The 20,522-nt window shown below is 43.0% G+C and overlaps 1 protein-coding gene and 1 long non-coding RNA gene across 6 annotated transcripts in view; one reads left to right on the top strand and one right to left on the bottom strand.

Moving 5' to 3' along the window:
* The window catches only part of PDPR (pyruvate dehydrogenase phosphatase regulatory subunit), a 38,886-nt gene that overhangs the window by 10,445 nt on the left and 7,919 nt on the right, over window positions 1-20,522 (top strand). For 4 of the 5 annotated variants that reach the window (XR_010939173.1, XR_010939174.1, XM_067719941.1 and 1 more), the window contains exons 4-16: window positions 3,447-3,528; window positions 3,624-3,787; window positions 4,591-4,712; window positions 5,531-5,648; window positions 6,400-6,549; window positions 8,698-8,890; window positions 10,427-10,551; window positions 12,406-12,561; window positions 12,766-12,899; window positions 13,271-13,419; window positions 13,885-13,997; window positions 15,374-15,468; window positions 16,891-16,980. Coding sequence is in view for 3 of the 5 variants with exons in the window: in XM_067719941.1 (XP_067576042.1) it covers window positions 3,447-3,528; window positions 3,624-3,787; window positions 4,591-4,712; window positions 5,531-5,648; window positions 6,400-6,549; window positions 8,698-8,890; window positions 10,427-10,551; window positions 12,406-12,561; window positions 12,766-12,899; window positions 13,271-13,419; window positions 13,885-13,997; window positions 15,374-15,468; window positions 16,891-16,980 (1,691 nt within the window). In the remaining 2 variants the exon portion in view is untranslated. The remainder of the gene's footprint in view (window positions 1-3,446; window positions 3,529-3,623; window positions 3,788-4,590; window positions 4,713-5,530; window positions 5,649-6,399; window positions 6,550-8,697; window positions 8,891-10,426; window positions 10,552-12,405; window positions 12,562-12,765; window positions 12,900-13,270; window positions 13,420-13,884; window positions 13,998-15,373; window positions 15,469-16,890; window positions 16,981-20,522) is intronic. The other variant, XM_067719942.1, reaches the window with a different exon arrangement.
* The window catches only part of LOC137215159 (uncharacterized), a 98,822-nt gene continuing 79,505 nt past the window's right edge, over window positions 1,206-20,522 (bottom strand). Inside the window, exon 18 of the long non-coding RNA XR_010939176.1 lies at window positions 1,206-1,558. This is a non-coding gene — a long non-coding RNA (uncharacterized lncRNA). The remainder of the gene's footprint in view (window positions 1,559-20,522) is intronic.

The following is a 20,522-nucleotide window of genomic DNA, read 5'->3' as shown; positions in this document are numbered from 1 at the left end:
AGGACACAGAATTGTAAGTTAAATAATACTGGAGTAAGTAGGAACTGTCCCAAGAAGAGGGAGACAAAGCCACGCTATGGTCCCATGTGGTAACAAGGTAGAAAGAAGGTGCAGCGCTTTGTTATAAGGTGATGGATTAGCTAGAAGCCCAGAGTCAAACCCAGTCTCGTGGCTGATTAAACAGTTTGGTGACCACAGTATAATCATGAGAGGGTAGTGAGGCCCAGTGATGAAATTCAGGACAATGCCTATATGAGGCAGACCTTGCATAATTCAGATCACAGATACTTCAAGATTAATACGGACAAAAAATGGTAGCTTTTTTTTTTGCCAACCGAAGTGTAAACCTTACTTGTAAATTGTAACTTAAGACTGATTTTCTAATAACTTGAATATGACAGACATGGACCTAACTGTATTTCAGTCCTTTTTGGTTGGATTTAATTTAATGACAACAAGGTACTTGAATCAGATACTAACCAGTATTTGAGTCAGAAGAGGGTCCACATAATGAGCCCAGAAATGGGAACTGCTGAGTCCTGGTCCTTTGGTTCAGTTACTCGTGCTTTGTTGAGCCTTGCATGGCTCAGCTGGTTAGATTCCAGAGGAATCAGGGCTGCAGGCTTCTGTAAGGTAAGTTAGTCTAGCTTTTGTTTGAGGTCACTGGCTGGAATCCTTTATTGGGCCTGATCTCTCTTTGATGTCTGTGGGGCAGTGAGGAAGTCAGGCAACAGAGAGTAAGGGCATCCCTCTCAATCTGTCACCCCCATTGTAGTTCACCAGTGATGCAGTGAAAGATGATGTAGGGACTTCCCTGCTGGAGAATTCTGTTGTCCAGCAGAATATACAGGTGTGCATTCCAATGACTGCTGTCATTCAGTGGACTGCTTTGAGATATTAAATAGGTGACATGTGTACAACATAGATTTGATGATAACATATAATAAGCCAATCCTCTGAAAATAGTTCATTCATGTGAGGTGTATGTTAACTGCTTTCTACTCTGAATTACTGGGTCACTCCAAGGGTCCTCATTATGCAGTTACTAGTTTCTGCAGTGCTTCTTTTGCACATGATGTAATTTTTGTCAAGTGATTGAACATGATAATCTAAAAGTTTTAATAATCTTTGAAAGTATTCCACATATTATTTGATCTTATAATAAGGAAGGATCATTCTTTTTTTTTAAATTTATTTTACTTATTTATTTTTGGCTTCATTGGGTCTTCGTTGCTGCGCGTGGGCTTTCTCTATTGCAGCAAGCACGGGCTACTCTTCGTCGCAGTGCACGGGCTTCTCATTATGGTGGCTTCTCTTGTTGCAGAGCACGGGCTCTAGGTGCGCGGGCTTCAGTAGTTGTGGCATGGGGGCTCAGTAGTTGTGGCTCGCAGGCTCTAGAGCACAGGCTCGGTAGTTGTGGCACACGGGCTTAGTTGCTCCGTGGCATGTGGGATCTTCCCAGACCAGGGCTTGAACCCATGTCCCCTGCATTGGCAGGCGGATTCTTAACCACTGCACCACCAGGGAAGTTCAGATCATTCTTTTACAGATGAAAAACCTAGATGCAGATAGATTAAACCATTAATTTACTAAGTCGGTGCCAAATCAATTTTAAAAAATTACTTTGTGGGTTAGAAGGAACTTTTAAAAAGTTTTAAACATATATAATAAGTTATATACTCATTATAATAAATGTGAACAATACAGAAATCTGAAAATAAAAAGTGATCCTCCCCACTGAATACCCACTAGAAGGTTACTAGTCTGTGGTTAGTTTGTATGTATATACAGGTCTACTTCTTTTTTTAACCCAAATGAGATTGTATTAAGCATATTATGTACTTTGTTTTTTCCACTTAAGAACATCTTGTACAAAAATATACGTGCATGAGATTGGTAAAATAAAATGGAACATCCCCACAAAGGATTATTAGGTAGATGTAAAAAGAAGGAGGAAGATGTCTGTGAATTGCTATGGAGTGATCTCTGTGATAATTGTTAAATGAGAAGAAAAACAAGGTGTTAAAAAGTATATAAAATGTGCTACTTTTGTGTAAGAAGAAATAAGAAAATATGCAAATGTATACTTAATTTTGCAAAGAAAGAAACATAGGAAGGATAAACCGGAAAGTACTGAGGTTGGTTACCTCCCAGGGTAGGTGGGAAACAGGGTGCAGGGTGGGGGCCTGGGGGGTAATGGTATTTCTGGCCTGACTTTGTATAGTTTTGACTTTTAGAACAATGTAAACATTTTGCATATTCAAATATAGAATAAAACCATCAGGAAAAGGGGGGAACGTTCAGTGGAACACTATCCGAAATAATCTAGTTGCATTTCATGTGAATAACAGCTTTACTATAGGGGGAAAAAAGAACAAACCCAGGGACTTCTGATCACAGTATTTAGACTCCACCTTCAGTCAAGACAAAAGGAAATGTGAACAAACGTTGAGCCATAATTAGCAAGTTTATTTTTCACAGTGGTATGGACAGTTCTGCTTTCTGTGTACCCCAGGATTGAGCAAAGGAGTAAATATATTGAGGATAAATTTACCACTTATAAAATCAGGCTCTGAAATTTCAGTTTTCCGAACTTGGCAATCTTGTCATGTCTGCGAAGGGCATATTTATCTGATGATTTCAGAAGGAACAATAAAATATTTAAATATCGTGACTGTATTTCCTTTTTAAAAAGACACTTGATTGATGCGAGTGTTTCTTCATAAAAGCTAAGACTCATTGCATTCTGGGAGGATTGTCATTGTGTAATAGTGGTCATATCCAGTACATTGATTGCAAACAACAGGAATTGACCATGGCTAACTTGGGCAAAAGGAGTTTGTTGGAAGGCCACTGGGGCCTGTAGAGTTGACAGGAGGCTGCCAGCTGGAGGCAGGGTGGAGGCCAGGTTGTAGGGACCCAACAGCAGCCAGTCCCTCAGCTGGAACAGGAATCATGTGGCCAGGACGCTGCTGCTCCCGAGATGAGGGACGTCCAGCCATTCCCCTCCTTGCTCAAGACTCAGTATTCCAGGAGGATCAGATTGGCTGAGCTTAGGTCACAGGCCTGCTGACTGTACTGAGGCGGAAGATGTGCTGAGTGGCCTTCACCAAGGGTTACTCTCCCACCAACAATAGGAGGAGAAAGGGTCTAATTATAATTGCATAAAGGAGTGAAGAATTGATGGGTCACAGTTACTTCTCGGCCCCCCCCCCAAAAAAAAACCAAAGATTTGTTCAGCATTGGTGTCCTTCATTTCTAGTGTAAGAGTGATTTTATGTACGTTAGACTCATTTGATCCTCACAAAACTGTGAGCTGAGAATGATTGGGAGGTGGCAGCCCAGGACTCATCACAGGTCTTTCACTTTACAGTCTAGTGGGCTTGCTCCTCCGCTCCCCTGCATTTGGCCTGCTCTGTCTCAGTTTGGACTGTTTTTTCTTCCAGGTTACATAAGGACAGGCTCGATCTTTCTGGCCCAAACTCAGGACCGGCTGATCTCCCTGAAGCGCATCAATTCAAGGCTGAAGTACGTATGAGGCTAGAAGCCTGTCCTGACTTTACTGTCACCTGACCTCTGCCGGAGGGCAGTGAATGTCATTGTCCCCCTGTGTTCTGTGGCAGTGTTATAGGCATCCCCTCCGAGATCATCTCCCCCAAGAAAGTGGCCGAACTTCACCCTCTCCTCAATGTGCACGACCTGGTGGGGGCCATGCATGTCCCCGAGGATGCAGTGGTGTCCTCTGCTGATGTGGCTCTTGCCCTGGCAAGTGCTGCCTCCCAAAATGGTAAGCACGTTTTGGGGTTAGGAAGGAAGAGGTCGTCTAAGAAAGCATCTCTCAGTAGGGCAGGAATACCAACCAACTTCCATATTGGGACACTGGCTCCTGGCTCCTAGAATTTTTGTCTTAATATAGTATCTGTTAATATTTTTCTTCAGGGCCACATTTTTCTTATTAAGGTCCAAGGAACTGCTTTTAGTCCTGCTTAAAGCACTTCAGATGTAAGGGCATTTTCTCCCCCACAGGACTTGAGAAGCTCTAAGGTTGAAACACACCTTGGGGATTTAATCCACAGCTTGGATCATATCCTGATCTTGGAATGAATGGGGGGAAGACTAATCAGCGTCTATGGTGTTATATACTTTGGATGAACTGATTCATGATGTACGTAGATTAGGATTTAAGGATGCCCAATGGCACTTTTTCTCTCCTACCCCTTTTATGATCCCTGGAATTTTTTTGGCCATGCTGCGTGGCATGTGGGACCTTATGTCCCTGACCAGGGATCGAACCTGTGCCCCCTGCAGTGGAAGCGCAGAGCCCTAAACACTGGACCGCCAGGGAATTCCCATGATTCCTGGAATTTGATTACATACTAAAGTCAGTTTTTTCAGTTGGCCTGGTATTTTCAGTCTTGGGAAAGGTCCATTTACACAGTCTCAGGATGCGGTTCCAGGAGTTTTTTGGTTTTTAAAATTAAAGGCCAGCATCGACCTGGCCTCTTCCGTGTTTGTTGTGAGTCTGCTGCACATGCCTAATTCTGAAACATCAGATGATGATGCCCCAACTCTTTGTTTACATTGGAACAGGTGTTCAGATCTATGACCGGACAAGTATTCTTCATGTTATGGTGAGGAAAGGTCAAGTCACTGGTGTGGAGACTGATAAAGGACAGATCCAGTGCCACTATTTTGTCAACTGTGCGGGTCAGGTAGGTTAGCGACAGTACTGGGTCACTGCTTTTCTTATTTAACTTTTGTCTCCAGGATTTTTTTGGGGTGGCGGGGCGGTACAGATGTACAGTTAATATTGTGGTGGACTAAGCAGATGTCAGGGACCACACAGTTTCTTGTTTGGACAGGAAAACTCAGAATCTCTCACTCCAAATCGGAAGCCTGTTCTTATTCCTCAAATAGAAGCCTGGGTGACCTTTTCCTTCCTCCCGCCTGGCTAATTGGCGCTGTCCTGGTCAGGAAGGCCAGAAGAGTTGGGCATTGACAGCAATCAGTCCTTGGCGTCGGGTCTGTCTGTGGTGTTTCGTTTCATCCTACCACCCAGCAGATGAGTATTAGGCTGTTTTATTGTGTCAGGAGTGTGGATTCAGTTTCCAGGACACTAAACTGCTGCTGCTTTGAAGGCAGATTGGTCCCTTGCCTCCCACTCCACAGTCTTAAGGGGACCTAGGAGTACTTGCTGCCATGTGCAGTTCTTTATGATTGGTATTTGGGGTTTGTGGTTGAGGCCAGGCGTTTTGTTAGAAGGGCCTCCCTTGCTCCCCACGAGCTCCTTTCACGAGCTGGTAAATCTGTCTTCCTCTGCTAGAAAAGCAGACTTTGTGGTTTAAAGGGCGTAGTGTTGCTCCCCGTCCAATAACTGAACTAAAGCAGGCTGGAACTTGGCTTCCCACAGCTGACGTGGAGGCAAGAGCGCACAGAAGCCACTTGAAATTAAACTCTTTTCAAGAGGCTGCACTTGCTCATTTGTCTTTCTGTTCCTCTTCCACCCACAAATCAATCTGTCCGTTTGTAGTGGGCATACGAGCTGGGTCTGTCCAACGAGGAGCCGGTTAGTATCCCGTTACATGCCTGCGAACACTTCTACCTTCTGACTCGCCCCTGGGAGACCCCTCTGCAGAGCAACACACCAAGTGAGGACTTGCACTTTGTTTTTAATCTTGTTTCCTTGCCCCTGTTCTGTCCTCTGCAAAGGAAGGCTTTCTGCTAAGGACAGACTGCGCCCGGAAGAGTCTTTTCTTTTTGTTTCTTTTCTGGAGCATGGTACAGGGAGGTGGACCCCATTGTAACTTGACTTTAATAACTCTTTATGAAAGGATGGCCAAAGTGGGCATTGCACTTAAGCAGTTTTGTTTGTTTGCAAGCTAACGGGTAGTCTCAAACAGGTCTAAACTGAGAGTGTTTGGAATGTAACCTAGAGTTCTTGACTTAATGCTACACGTTGTGGAGATGTCACAGGTGAGCTATAAACTCGGGCTGTTCAGAGACTCCCAGCGCTGTAGGGAGGGGTTGATACCACTTGGAGGCCTTCATCCCTGGAGTGGGCTCCACAGTCCCCCCTTCTCTCTGGCTTTCACGTGGCACAGTGGCAGTTAAGCAGTTTGATTCTGAGAACTAGTCAAAGCTTCTAGGTAAGTGATCTGGTTAGGGATAATCTGAGAAACAGTCTCCACTGTAAATCTGAGAGGGAGGATCCTCCCCCATGACCAGGAACAGTATTTTAAAGCTAATGAACGCCTGTGTTCACTGAATGCTGTTTGGTTAATAAGTCCAATTTTGGGTGTTTTTGTTTTGCTGCTTTTTCTGTCCATTTAGACAGCTGGCTTGTTGCTCAACCCTGTCTTCTCCTCTACCCCCCACCCCCTTGTCATTTCTCTTCCTCAGCTATTGTGGATGCCGATGGAAGAATTTATATTCGGAACTGGCAGGGTGGCATCCTGTCTGGGGGCTTTGAGAAGAACCCAAAGCCAATTTTCACTGAGGGCAAGAACCAGCTGGAGATTCAGAATCTGCAGGAAGACTGGGATCACTTTGGTGTGTGAACTAGATTCTAACAAGATTGCCTTATATTGTCTAAGATGTTACACTTTAAAGCCTTTTCAGGAACACAGGCATACCTCATTTTATCGTGCTTCGCACATGCTGAGTTTTTTCTTGGTTTCGTTTTTCAATTTTTTTTTTTTGAAGTATAGTTGATTTAGTGTCATGTCAAATTCTGCTGTATGATACTGAGTTTTTTATAGATTGAAGTTTGTGTTGAACAAGTCTGTTGGGACTATTTTCCAACAGCATTTTCTCACTTTGTGTCTCTGGCACATTTTGGTAATTCTAACAATATTTCAAGCTTTTTAATTGTTATGGTTGTTATGGGGATCTGTGATCAGTGCTTTTTGTTGTTACTGTTGCAAAAGATATGATTTGCTGAAGGCTGATGATGATTAGCATATTTTAGCAGTAAAGGTTTTTTTTGGTTTGTTTTTGACTTTTTTTAGAAGTTTTTAATAATACACTGAAGTCTAAGTAGAAAATTTTTTTAAATGATCTTTTTTTGAGGTCCAATTGATGTACAGTATACAAGTTTCATGCGTACAAACAATATAGCGATTCACAATTTTTAAAGGTTATGTTCCACTAATAGTTATTATAAAATATTGACTACGTTCTGTGTTGTACAGTACATCCTTGTAGCTTATTTTTTTTATACATAGTAGTTTGTACTTCTTGACTCCCTGCCCCTATCTTGTCCCTCCCCTTTTCCTTCTCCCCAGCAATAACCACTAGTTTGTTCTCTATCTGTGAGTCTGTTTCTTTTTTGTTTACATTCACTAGTTTTTCTTTTTTAGAGTCCACATATAAGTAATAACATACAGTGTTTGTCTTTCTCTGACTCATTTCACTAAGCATAATACCCTTCAAGTCCATCCATGTTATTGCAAATGGTAAAAGTTTTTTTAAGAGCTGAGTAGTATTCCATTGTGTGTGTATATATATACACACACACACACACACATCTTCTTTAGCCATCTGTCGATGAACACTTAGGTTGCTTGCATATCTAGCCAAGTAGTTTTTAATTTACATTGTTTTTGGTTATGTACATTGTTTTTTAGACATAATGCTATTGTACATACAGTACACTATAGTATAGTGTGAACAAAATTTTTATATGTACTGAGAAACCAAAAAGTTCACGTGACTCACTATATTGCGATATTCACTTTATTGCGGTGGTCTAGAACTGAACCGAGATATACCCGTAGTTCCTTATTTGATCTTTGTAACAACCCCTTTTGGTGGTTACAGAGGGTAGTCCACAGAATTTGTCTGATCTAAGGATACAGTTACTGGTGAGCAGATTCAGGGACCTAAAATTAAAATCTTGGTTTAAGGGACTTTTGGCTTATCACTTATTCGCCTAAAATCATTGCTGAAATTTTAGGCTGGGAGGAAACCTTCTTTTGATAGGACTTCATTTAAAATTGAAGAGAATTTTAAGAAGCAAAACAGTTTCATTAATATGTTCTTTTACTCAATTTTTAAATAATTTTAATTTATCGAATAGGTAATACAGTCACATGGTTCCAAATTCAAAAGATATGAAAGGGTCTGTAGTGAAGAGTGTCCTTCCTTCCACTTGGACTTAAAATTTCTTTTCTTTAAATTTAGGAAATTTCAAACTTTTAAAAATGAAGAGAATAATATAAAGAAATCCCATGTACCTACCAGCCAGCTTCAGTCTGGCTTCATCTTTACCACTGTCCCCCTGGATCATTCCCTGACGATGGACTTACCTTAAAACAGGTTGAGGATCTGTCTTTTGCAGCTGTTCCAACTTAGGAAAACATTGCCTTTTATTGCACATCTCTTTGGGGGTCATTTAAGAGCTTTTCCGTGAGTCCTGATCCCTTTGAGATTCTATAGCCAGATGTAGTATTTACTCTTCCATAGCTCCTTTCCCTCTAAAGAGTATCTTTATTTCTCCGTCTTTATGCCAAGAACTCTGTAGGAATGCCCCATACTTCCCCAAGGCTTCTGCTTCTGATAGATGGCCCAGTTGGCTCATCTTAGAAAACCTCCACAAGACGTTTTCCGAAAGGAGAGGGAATAGAAGAGTGTAAGGAGTAGGGAGTTTTGAATCCCCTAAAGCTGACGACTGTGTTTGGGTCTGTTTTTGTTGCTCAGAGCCCCTGTTGAGTTCCCTGCTGCGTAGGATGCCAGAACTGGAGACTGTGGAGATCATGAAGTTGGTGAATTGCCCCGAGACCTTCACCCCGGACATGAGGTGCATCATGGGCGAGTCCCCTTCAGTGCGGGGCTACTTCGTCCTGGCGGGAATGAACTCTGCTGGCCTTTCGTTTGGTGGAGGAGCTGGAAGGTAAGTCTTTCGCACTCAGGTTCGGCTTGCGAGGCTTCTTCCTTTCTGGAATTACTTCTGGTTCATAGGGTTTGTGACATACCTAATCCAGTATGTTCATAAGAAGAGGAAGACACATGTCATGAGAGAGTCGTCCCCTTGAAAGTACTTGCCATGGGAGGCACTCCCCGTGTTCCAGACACGTCATTGTACAGAATGTTTTTGGAACTCCTCTTTTGGAGTTAGCCTTGGAGCCAGTGGGATGTTCTTCTGTACTACTTCAGTCATAACAAATGTTGGTCCTTTGAATATGTATTTGAGTTTGGAAATAGCCAAGTGTGGTGAGTGAAGTAGAAGATCATGCTGATCACACAGGTTTTTATTTTCAAATTTGGTACTTATAAAAATTAAGCGAGGGGGCTTCCCTGGTGGCACAGTGGTTGAGAGTCCGCCTGCAGATGCAGGGGACACGGGTTCGTGCCCCTGTCTGGGAATATCCCACATGCCACGGAGCGGCTAGGCCCGTGAGGCATGGCCGCCGAGCCTGCGCGTCTAGTCCGGGAAGATGCCACATGCCGCGGAGCAACTAAGCCCATGCGCCACAACTACTGAGCCTGCACTCTAGAGCCCACGTGCCACAACTACTGAGCCCACGTGCCACAACTACTGAAGCCTGCATGCCTAGAGCCTGTGCTCCACAACAAGAAGCCACTGCAATGAGAAGCATGTGCACCACAACAAAGAGGAGCCCCCACTCACTGCAACTAGAGAAAAGCCTGCACGCAGCAAGGAAGACCCAACACAGCCAAAAATAAATAAATTAAAAATTAAGCCGGTGTTGAAAGGACAAATACTGTATAATTCCACCCATATGAATACTTACAGTAGTCTAATTCATAGAGACAGATGTAGAATGGTGCTTGCCAGGGGCTAGGGTAAGGAGGGAGTAGGGAGGGGCTGCTTAGTGGATATAGAGTTTGTTTGATGAAAAGAATTCTGGAGGTGGATGGTGGTGATAGTTACAGATAATGTGAAAGTGCTTAATACCACTGAAGTATACACTTGTAAATGGTTAAGATGGTAAATTTTACGTTGTGTGTTTTTTACCACAATTTAAAAACATTTTTTAATTGACCAGTGTTCTTGAGTGAATTGTAGAATGGCTCTGAAGACAGTTATGGAGTAGAAGTTACCAAAAATGTTTGGAGCAAAGGCGATATGGCCAGATAACTGTATAACCTCCTGAGGTGACTTTTTACAGGAAGAAACAAACAAACAAAAAACCCATTGGATGTATGGAGTACATTTGTATGGAATGTGGCTTATCTCTATACTTTCTAGGGAATCTTATCATTAGAGCTCATATCCTCATAGTGGTCTTGTGAGAGCAGTAGATGGATATAATTTCTTTCTTCCAGAAGTTAAGGAAATTGCCCAGAATTGCTCAACCACTCTTGACAAGATAGAGTCTTTCAATTCTGTTGGTGCTTGATTCCTAGTACAGCGCTGAGAGTATCACGGTGCTGAGAGGCCCAGCAACTTCCCCCATCTACACAGGTACCTCGCTGAGTGGATGGTGCATGGCTATCCCTCAGAAAGTGTCTGGGAACTGGACCTGAAGCGTTTTGGAGCCCTCCAGAGCAGCCGAACCTTCCTGCGCCACCGTGTCATGGAAGTCATGCGTAAGTGAAGCTTTATCCCCGTTGCCCATCGTTGCAGGCATCTGACTGGTTCTGTCATCCAGAGGGGCAGATTCTTCCTTGGTTCTTTAGTAATTGCTTCAAGTTGGGCGTCTGAGTTTGGCTGTTTCAGGCCTGTGTTGGGGGCATTATGCCCACATGACATTTATGGAACATTTTCTTTAGTGTATTGTATCTTAGTTACCTCGGGGACCAGGAAAGTGGACTAGGACGTACAGGTGGTGATTCCTGTCAGACTCCTGGCAGCAGCTTCTTGAACATTCCCAGCATTGCCTCCTTTCCACTTTGCTGTGTCAGAATGAATGCTCTCACTCCCCACTTGGTCTTTGAGATCATGGTTTGCTTTCCAAGGCAGAGAATTTGCCAAGTTAGTCTCAAAGCTTCAGGCTCCTTTGAGTGACTCTCGTCATTAACCCATCCTATGCTAGCAAGATAGGAAACCATTTCTCATGTAAATACCAAACATACATTCCTGCTCTTTCTCCTTGTTTTTGCTTCTCTCTGACTTTGAAGGACGCTTTTAACTTGTTACTACTTTGTCTTGGCTTTATTTTCCAGTGTGCCCTTTAGAGATAGCTTTTGAATCAGGAATTGAACCAAATCAGATTGTAATTTCATTTTTGTATACTGAGGAACTGTTTTCAGACTTGACCAAATATATCTGTTTGGGGAATAGTTATCCTCAGGACTAAGATTCTGCACTGGCTGTGACCAGCATTCTTAAGGACAGACTGCTGGTTTAGTAGCTGGAGGTTCCATTAGCAATGAGGCCTTTGGATGACCTGTCACACCTTTGTGCTCACTTTTGGTCTGGGGCAGAGAATTCACATCCATGGGAGTTAAAGGACCTGGAAGCAGTATGTGTAACTGCTAAGGTTATTTAGTGACTATTTTGGTTACAGTGTTGAACTGTTAAGAGTCTAGGTTTCTACATCCATCGTTACTTTGGAAGCTGTGCAAACTGTAAATGAGCTGGAGCTTCTTGATGATGCAGTACTTTTGGTGGCCGCCTCTGATTCTCATGAGTTGGAAGTCGCAGGCATGATAGAAAACGGGGAAAGGGAAAGTAGAACGTAAAGCCCAGAGGAGACTGTCACAGTATAGGGACGCCAGCTTTGTTTCCTTCTCTGTGATCTCCCAGTCTCCCCCCACGCTGACGTACCTCTTGTTTGGCCTGGTGTGAAGTCCGGTCTTCTCTCTGCAAGAGACTAGAGACCACACTCTTTCTGGGTATTTTACTTATTCACTGTTGCAGATTGGACATTAGGAGAAATGAATTCTGACCCTCCCTTTGTTATGTAAATAATGTCACTGGGACAATACTTTGCAACCTGTCAGATTTCAGAACCACCAAATCAAGGTATGTGTGTGCCCTTTTGCTTCAGAAATGGCTAAATATTAGGAAAAGTGTGTAACAGGTCTGAGACTCCAACAACACAGGCACTGGAAAGAATCAGGTGCCAGTTTTTCACACTTTGTAACCACCTGTGTCCCGTGTAGACATAACCTTCATCTCTGCTGGGAGCTTAACAAGGTTTAGAACTCTGACTTTTCTGCCATTGTTTCTACCTACTAATTTGGAACAGTAATTATAAACAAAGATCTAGAGTTGTTATGTGACTCACAGCTATATAAGTCTGTGGAGGGGTGTTACCAGCTCTTGCAATGTGATCCTTTCTTCTGGAACATTCGTGTCACACGGGGTACTGTTTGGCAAATTAGGCTACAGCAGCCTGAAAGCATGCTTTTTTGAATAGGAGCAGCTCCAGAGGCCCATGGATATTGGTGCTCAGCTCTGTGCCTTGGGCTTTCATAGACTGCTCTTCTCTCTCCTAGCTCTGCTGTACGATCTGAAGGTTCCCCGCTGGGACTTCCAGACAGGAAGGCAGTTACGCACATCTCCTCTGTATGACCGGCTGGATGCACAAGGAGCCAGGTGGATGGAGAAACATGGATTTGAGAGGCCAAAGTACTTTGTGCCACCAGACAAGGGTAAGAAGGCACGTTCTCATTTTTGTTTTTTGGGGTTTTTTTGTCTTAAGAATAGTAAACCTTGTTTTTAAATGTGCATAGCTAGTTTGTCTTCCTAGGAGAATAAATAATAAAAACCTACTATACTCTACTGATCTATCAAGGAGACTCACCAGTACAAGTCCCCTCCTTTTCTGTCTTCCTTTGGTTTTCTCTGTCCTGTAGACCTGTTGGCCTTGGAGCAGAGCAAGACTTTTTACAAGCCAGACTGGTTTGAGATTGTGGAGTCCGAAGTCAAGTGCTGTAAGGAGGCCGTTTGTGTCATTGACATGTCCTCTTTCACAAAGTTTGAAATAACAGTAAGTATTTGGGAACCAAAAGAACAGATTTGGAAACTTGCGTATTTATTGAATGCCTCTTGTTTTTCATCTGTCACTTCAAAGCAGACTGAGAACTCTGATATATTTCAGTGTTTCACCTGTATTATAACATTTTCTGGAATTTTTAGCGCTTTGTTTCTGGTTCTTTATCTGCTTGCAGAGGCTCATTTGACACTAGAATCAATAGCTAGCTTTCTCTGGAGCTCGTTGCAGTGGAGCAAATCTGCAAATACTGTTGCACGAGTACCAGCTAATTGAATTTTCTCCGCAAGTGACTTTGCTTGTCAGGCCGCATTACCGGCCAGAGGTTCTCATGTTTGTTCTGTCTGCTTCGTTCCCTAACCCTACAGTCCACCGGGGATCAGGCATTAGAAATTCTCCAATACCTCTTCTCCAATGACCTTGACGTGCCCGTGGGCCACATCGTGCATACCGGCATGCTCAACGAGGGCGGAGGGTACGAAAATGACTGCAGCATAGCACGGCTGAGCAAGCGCAGGTGAGCCGGCTGCCACTCTGCTCCCTCCGCCTAACGGCTGTGGCGGAGCCGAGCGCTCAGCTCACCTCTCCAGGAAACTGTAATAACACTGAGGACAATAAAACATTTCAAAGTCATGGCCAGTTCATTAGCAGCCCAGCACACACACAAAAAGCACCAGGAGGAAAAAAAAAAAAGAAACCCACCAGATTATGTAAAACTTGGTGTGGAAAAATTACTCTATTTAGGAAAAATGCCTTATCTTATGTTAGTAGGTCTGTATAATTTCTTGGCACTAGCAGAAAGCCAGAATCTTCTGTTTTGTCATTATGTGGTATATCCTAGAAGTATGTGCAGTTGGCCTTCCCTAAAAGCTAAGAGATCATTCACCAGTGTTCTGTTCGTTGCTTTGAAACTAGCTGAGAACTTACTGCCTCCTGATCATTCTCCTGCCTGGTTTTGATTACTTTTGGGTCTCACTTTCAGTTTCTTCATGATTTCTCCAACCGACCAACAGGTCCACTGTTGGGCCTGGCTTAAGAAATACATGCCAGAAGACAGCAACCTGATTCTGGAGGATGTCACCTGGAAATACACTGGTAAGGGGGCCCTCTGCAGTCAGCTGAGCGAGGAAAAGCCAGCTGATCGAAGTTGATCCAGATCTGTCTTCTCCATTTGCCTTCTCTATATCTGATATTCAAAAATGAGTGTCAGAATTAGAATCTTGGAAGAGGCTCCTGGTCATAGAAAATTGATCTCTAATGCTTCCCCATGTTTTTATAAGTGAAGTGTGAATGAGTTAGTGCTTCAGTTTCTTTGTGTTTTGTTTACTGCTGTGTCCCCTACAGCCAGCATATCAGAGTGCAAATATTTGTTGAATGAATGAGTGACTCATTATTAAAGTATTTTTATATTTATTACCTAAGTATTATTTTCTTCAAAATTTCCCCTTAGTTTTTATTTTTTCTTTAATGAGTAAATACTTTTTAAGGATAGATAACTTAATTTCCTTATTATCTCTTCCTCAGCAGTCTTCTCAGGGAGCAACCCCTCCTCTTCTGCCACCTGATTCCAGCTTTAACCCCTCCCTACCCGCAATGGACCCCTGCCCCTCGCCTCCACCAGGCCCTCATCCTCAGTTCATCATGGTAGCAAATATGATTACTTTCTCGCTACCAGATTAGAAAACTATAGAAGCTTATTGAAGCAAGCCTATTTTCTAGTCCATTTAAGGGTATTTGATGTGTAATTAGCTTAGGTGCTGTCGTAAATGTGACAGAATCCAGGCTGGGTGGGCAGCTCTCCTCAGGGCTCTCCTGGTACTGATTTGGGTTTGGGGCTTTTTCCATCATGTAGCCACACTGGGAAGAGGAGGGGAATGGGAATTGTTTTTGTTTTGTCTTGTTTTAAAATATTTATTTATTTATTTGGCTGTGCTGGGTCTTAGTTGAGGCATGCAGGATTTTCATTGCGGCACATGGGATCTTTAGTTGCGGCATGTGGACTTCTTGGTTGCGGCATCTGGGATCTAGTTCTCTGACCAGGGATCGAACCCGGGCCCCCTGCATTGGGAGCATGGAGTCTTAGCCACTGGACTATCAGGGAAGTCCCAGGGAACAGGAATTGTGCAGGGGGTGGTTTGGCCAGCCCTGGGAGTGGGCTCCTATCCTCTGGCCTCATGATCCCAGTCTAGTTGCAAAGGAGGCTGTGGAGTTTTGTCTTCCTTTGTTCAGGAAGAGGCAACACACTAGCCAGGCTGTCAGATGCCAGGAGTCAGTAGCAGCATTAAGCAGCCCTGTCAGGAGAAGTGTATTTGCCAGAATCAAGGTCCCCCCTAGGATTGCCTAAGCAAATGGACATTTTCATGGTCTTCCACCCACACCTGGCCATAGGTGAGCAAGTCAGAGCAGACCTTTCCCATTGGTTCAGCTATTCACCTGGAGCGGCCAGACATCTCTTGTTCTTTTCCGTTTAGCCCTCAATCTGATTGGTCCTCGAGCTGTGGATGTGCTGTCTGAGTTGTCCTATGCCCCTATGACTCCAGACCATTTCCCAAGTCTGTTTTGCAAGGTGGGTACTAGTAAAGTTGTAGTTTTTAAATAAGCAAGGAATATTTCTTTTATAGAGATGGCAATTACATGTTCTTACTATGGTGTTAATACCCACAAAGTGTGTTCTGACTTTTATTAAGCAAACAGAATGACTGAGTAAATCCATTTCTTTATTTTTCAATCTTCATGTTCTTCTTGTTTAATAAACATTGATATCTTTGAAGACCTAATTTCTCTGAGTATCAGTTCTATATATTTATTGATTTCTGTAGAGGTGGATTAAATTTTTAAGTTATAGTATTATGATGCGGATGCCAAAAAATGCCAGTCAAGGTCAGGTCCCTTCTCTCCATGCAGTGCTTCCTCTTTTCCATACACAAAGTAACTTCTGTGTATGTGGCACCTTCAGGTAAGAAATGGTTTAGGTGAATCCCTAAACAACTTACTTAATTTTCTTTCTTTCTTATAAATTTTCTTTCTTATACTTGGCAACTAGAGCTGAGTGAAACAAATTGTAACCGAATAAAAGGAATGATAACTGAACACACTCTCTGGGAAGTGGTTGATTAGAGAGGTCCAGACAGACATGTTTTGGCAGCCTGTAACAAGCAGCTTCGGGACCGTTACTGATGGGATGCTCTTTGAAGTTCAAACCGAAGTCAGGATCCACCTCTTAAGTGATTTTACAGCTCTCCTTTTTCTCCATGGCACAGTTAAAGCAACAGGAAACTCTGTTAGCTGGCAGCAGACCCTGTCACAGTACATTCTTTGCTCCTTGAAGAAGTAACCCACATGCGTGTGCCTACAGCGTACTGTGCTGCAATGCCTGCTCCTCATGGAAGCAGTCTGCTTTAGGGCCGTCTGGGGCTTACCACTTCCCATTGCAGGAACGGTGGTTGAGTCAGGGGCCCCTTTTGGGTAACTGAGCTGCTGGAATCGTGTTTTGAACGTGAGAAGCCCAGTCTCTTCCCCCAGGGTAGCAGGTGAACGGTGTTCTTTGGTCATCCGGCATCATCTTCTGTGGGGCAGGTACCCAGGACTTGTCTGCCAGGTCCGCCAGAGAACACATTTGCCTGGTCTTCATTCCCGGCGTCGCTGACTAAAACAAATCTTTAGCACGACTTTGTAAAAAGAAGTATTTCATGCTTTTCAAAGACTTTGCCTCCACTTCCCTCCACTGGCTTGGCTGGCACTCCTGAACTGGGGCTGTTCATGAGAAGAGCATTGGAAAGGCTGTGCTCTGTTCCTAATGACCCCAATGCCTGGAAACAGACTGTCTTGAGGAAGAAATTTTCATTCACATGTATCTCCATTAGGGTCCAACACAGGGTACAGAGCTAATGAGAGGGGTTGCCTCAGGCATTCATTCCTCTAACAAACATGGAGGGGCCCACTTCCCCTAACGAGTTTCCACGATGACCTTCTCCCTTTGTTTCCACAGGAGATGAGTGTGGGCTACGCAAATGGGATCCGGGTGATGAGCATGACTCACACGGGCGAGCCAGGATTCATGCTTTACATTCCTATAGAGGTGAGAACCACGAGAGGATGGGTGCTGGCAGGGTTAGAGCGCCATGTCTGACCGGGCCTTGGTCACTGAGGTAGGCTGCGTTAAAGAGATTTTAACGTTTTTAGCTAAGTTATGTACTTTTTTTGTGTACTTTTTTTGTAAATATTAATATTTACATGGTCTAAAACTAAAAACCTCTAAAAAGTATTCAGTGCCACCCGACCAGTTCCCACCAGCCACCACCAGTGATATAATTGTTAGTTTATATCATGTCAGAGATTTTTGTGCATATGGAAGCAAGTTCAAAGACGTATACATAACCCTCTTTTTTAGAAACACAAATGGAGGCTTACTGCTGTTCTTCATCTAGATTTTTTTTACTTAGCAACTTAGAGATTTTTCCCTGCCAGTACCTAAAGAGAAAGAGCTTCCTTTTTCTTTTTTCTTTATTTTTTAATGAAAACGATATAGTATGCCATTATATAGTTGAATCGTAATTTATTTAACCAGTCTGGTACTAATAGACATTTATAGGGTTTCTAGTCCTTTGCTGTTATAAAAACTTCTGCAGTGTACAAGAGTGTCTTTTTCTTTATTGCTTGTACCAGCACACAGAGTTGTCAAACTTTGGGCTGATGGGTGCAGTTCCATGCAAGAGATCAAGCTACTTGTCAAAACCCATCTCACTCCGAGTAAAAGCCCATCTGCAGGGCGCACACAGCTCTGCCGACCTTCCTCCACACTGCTGCTCCTCATCTCACCCTGTCTCCTTGCCTCTCCTTGCTGGACATGTTTCTACCTCAGGGCCTTTCCACTTGCCCTTCCCCTTTCTTTGGCATATCCCTCCCCCCTGTAGAGCCTCCCAAGCTCACAGCCACACATGCTTCAGGTCTTATTCACACCTCACCTTTTTTTCCTTTTTAATTAAAAAAAAAACTTTTTGGCCACGCTGCATGGCCTGTGGGATCCTAGTTCCCCAACCAGGGATTGAACCCACGTCCCCTGCAGTGGAAGCACGGAGTCTTAACCACTGGACCACCAGGGAGGTCCCCACACCTCCCCATTTTTTTTTTTTTTTTTAGTTTATTATTTTTGGTTGTGTTGGGTCTTTGTTGCTGCCCGCGGGCTTTCTCTGGTTTCAGCGAGCAGGGGCTACTCTTCATTGTGGTGTGCGGGCTTCTCATTGTGGTGGCTTCTCTTGTTGCAGAGCACGGGCTCCAGGCGTGCAGGCTTCAGTAGTTGTGGCTCACGGGTTCTAGAGTGACAGGCTCTAGAGTGCAGGCTTAGTAGTTGTGGTGCACGGGCTTAGTTGCTCCACAGCATGTGGGATCTTCCTGGACCAGGGCTCGAACCCATGTCCCCTGCATTGGCAGGCGGATTCTTAACCACTGCGCCACCAGGGAAGTCCCACCTCACCTTCTTGAAGAGACCATTTAAAGTTGCAGTCTCTGGCCCCCTCCTCCCTAGCCTCCTTCCCTGTTTTATTTTTCTCAAGAGTGCTTACCACTGTCTCATAGAATATATATTTTCTTTATCTCATTCATCACATTACCCGTTTAAATGTAGGTTTGCTAAAGGCAGGGATATTTGTTTAACTTCTGTATCCCCAGCAGTTAGAGAAATACTTGGCACATAGTAAACACTTAATAAATGTTGCATGAATGAATGTCCTGGCAGTATCTTTTGTCCATTTTTGTATTGAATTATTGGCCTTTTCCCCCAATTTCTAGGCATTCTCTGAATCAGCCAGCCAGTCCTTACTATTAAGTTGTAAAATTTTTTCCAGTTTATCATTTGTCTTGATTTGCTTTTTTTGCTACATAGAAGGGGTTTTTTTTTGGCGGGGGGGGGGGGTTGTTATATATGTATTTTTTGGCTGTGTTGGGTCTTTGTTGCTGGGCGCAGGCTTTCTCTATTAGTGGTGAGCGGGGGCTACTCTTCATTGCAGTGCGTGGGCTTCTCATTGTGGTGGCTTCTCTTGTTGTGGAGCACGGGCTCTAGGCATGTAGGCTTCAGTAATTGTGGCATGTGAGCTCAGTAGTTGTGGCTCGCGGGCTCTAGAGCATAGGCTCAGTAGTTGTGGCACACGGTCTTAGTTGCTCTGTGGCATGTGGGATCTTCCCGGACCAGGGATGGAACCCGTGTCCCCTGGCAGGTGAATTCTTAACCACTCTGCCACCAGGGAAGTCCCAGAAGGGTTTTCTAAATTTTACTTTTTATTATGGAAATGTTTCATATGTTGCAAAACATTTTTTTTTTTGGTGAATTGATGAATCTTTTGTGGCTTCTAGAGTTTAATACATAGAAGGGGCTTCCCCACTCCAGAGTTAAAAAATTTTTCCACTTCTGGTGCTTTTATAGTTTGTGTTGTTGCTATTTATGGGTTTGTGTGTTTTGTTTTTTCATATTTAAATGCTCCAACCTTTTGCACTGTCTCTTGGTACTTTATGAGCTATGGATCAAACTATTTTTTCTAACATGGATGACCAGTTGATATGAGATTCTACCTTTAGCACATACTAAGTTTCTATATATATTTAGATTTATTTCTGGACTTTTATTCTATTTGTGTATCCAGTATCACATTGTTTTAATTACTGAGTCTTTATTGTATATTTTAATACTTGGTAATGCTTATCCTCCCTCATAGCTTGGAAAACTCTGGAAAAGACGAATTCCTGTTTCCTTATTTTCCCTTATAAACTTTTTTTTTTTTAACATCTTTATTGGAGTATAATTGCTTTACAATGGTGTGTTAGTTTCTGCTTTATAACAAAGTGAATCAGTTATACATATACATATGTTCCCGTATCTCCTCCCTCTTGCGTCTTCCTCCCTCCCACCCTCCCTGTCCCACCCGTCTAGGTGGTCACAAAGCACCGAGCTGATCTCCTTATAAACTTCTATAATCATCTAGTTAAAACAAAAACACCCTGAGTTGTTGGATTGTTACGTTTGTAAATTAGGAAGAATTGACATTTTTATATGTGTTGAATCTTACAATCAAAATATACCTTTCTTTATGCGGGGTTTTTTTTTTGGTGACCTTCAGAGGCATTTTGAAGTTTTCTTCATGTAGATGGTATACATTTCTTAAATTTATATGAATATTTTGGTGGTGTTGCTGTTGTGAATGGGAAGGGTGTCTTTATTCTGGTGTCTTCTGATTTATGAAAGGTTTTTTCCCTGTATATTAATGCTTTAACCTGTTTCCCTCCTAAATTATCTTACTGTTTATAGCTGGTTTTTAGTTGATTTCTGGAATTTCCAGGGTTTCCATACACAAACAAACGATAGTTTTTGTTTCTTAACAATTTTTATTCCTGCATTTTCTTTCCCTTGTCCAATTGTGACAAGTAGCAGTGATCTTCAACCTCGTCATGTTCTTGACATAGTCATACTACTCATGGTGTTAGGTTTCCTTTTAATTATTAAATGAAGCACGGATTTACCAGCCCATGAAATTTTTTCTGCTTTTCCACACTCAAGAGTATTATAACAATATTAAGGTGAAGGGATTATTCATGGTTTGAGAAGAGTTAGTATGCATGTAGCTGATACGT

Source organism: Pseudorca crassidens, chromosome 20, assembly GCF_039906515.1.
Source record: "Pseudorca crassidens isolate mPseCra1 chromosome 20, mPseCra1.hap1, whole genome shotgun sequence".
NCBI lineage: Eukaryota > Metazoa > Chordata > Mammalia > Artiodactyla > Delphinidae > Pseudorca > Pseudorca crassidens.
Note: the sequence above shows the minus strand (reverse complement) of the source record. Positions and strands in the feature narration are given on the sequence as shown.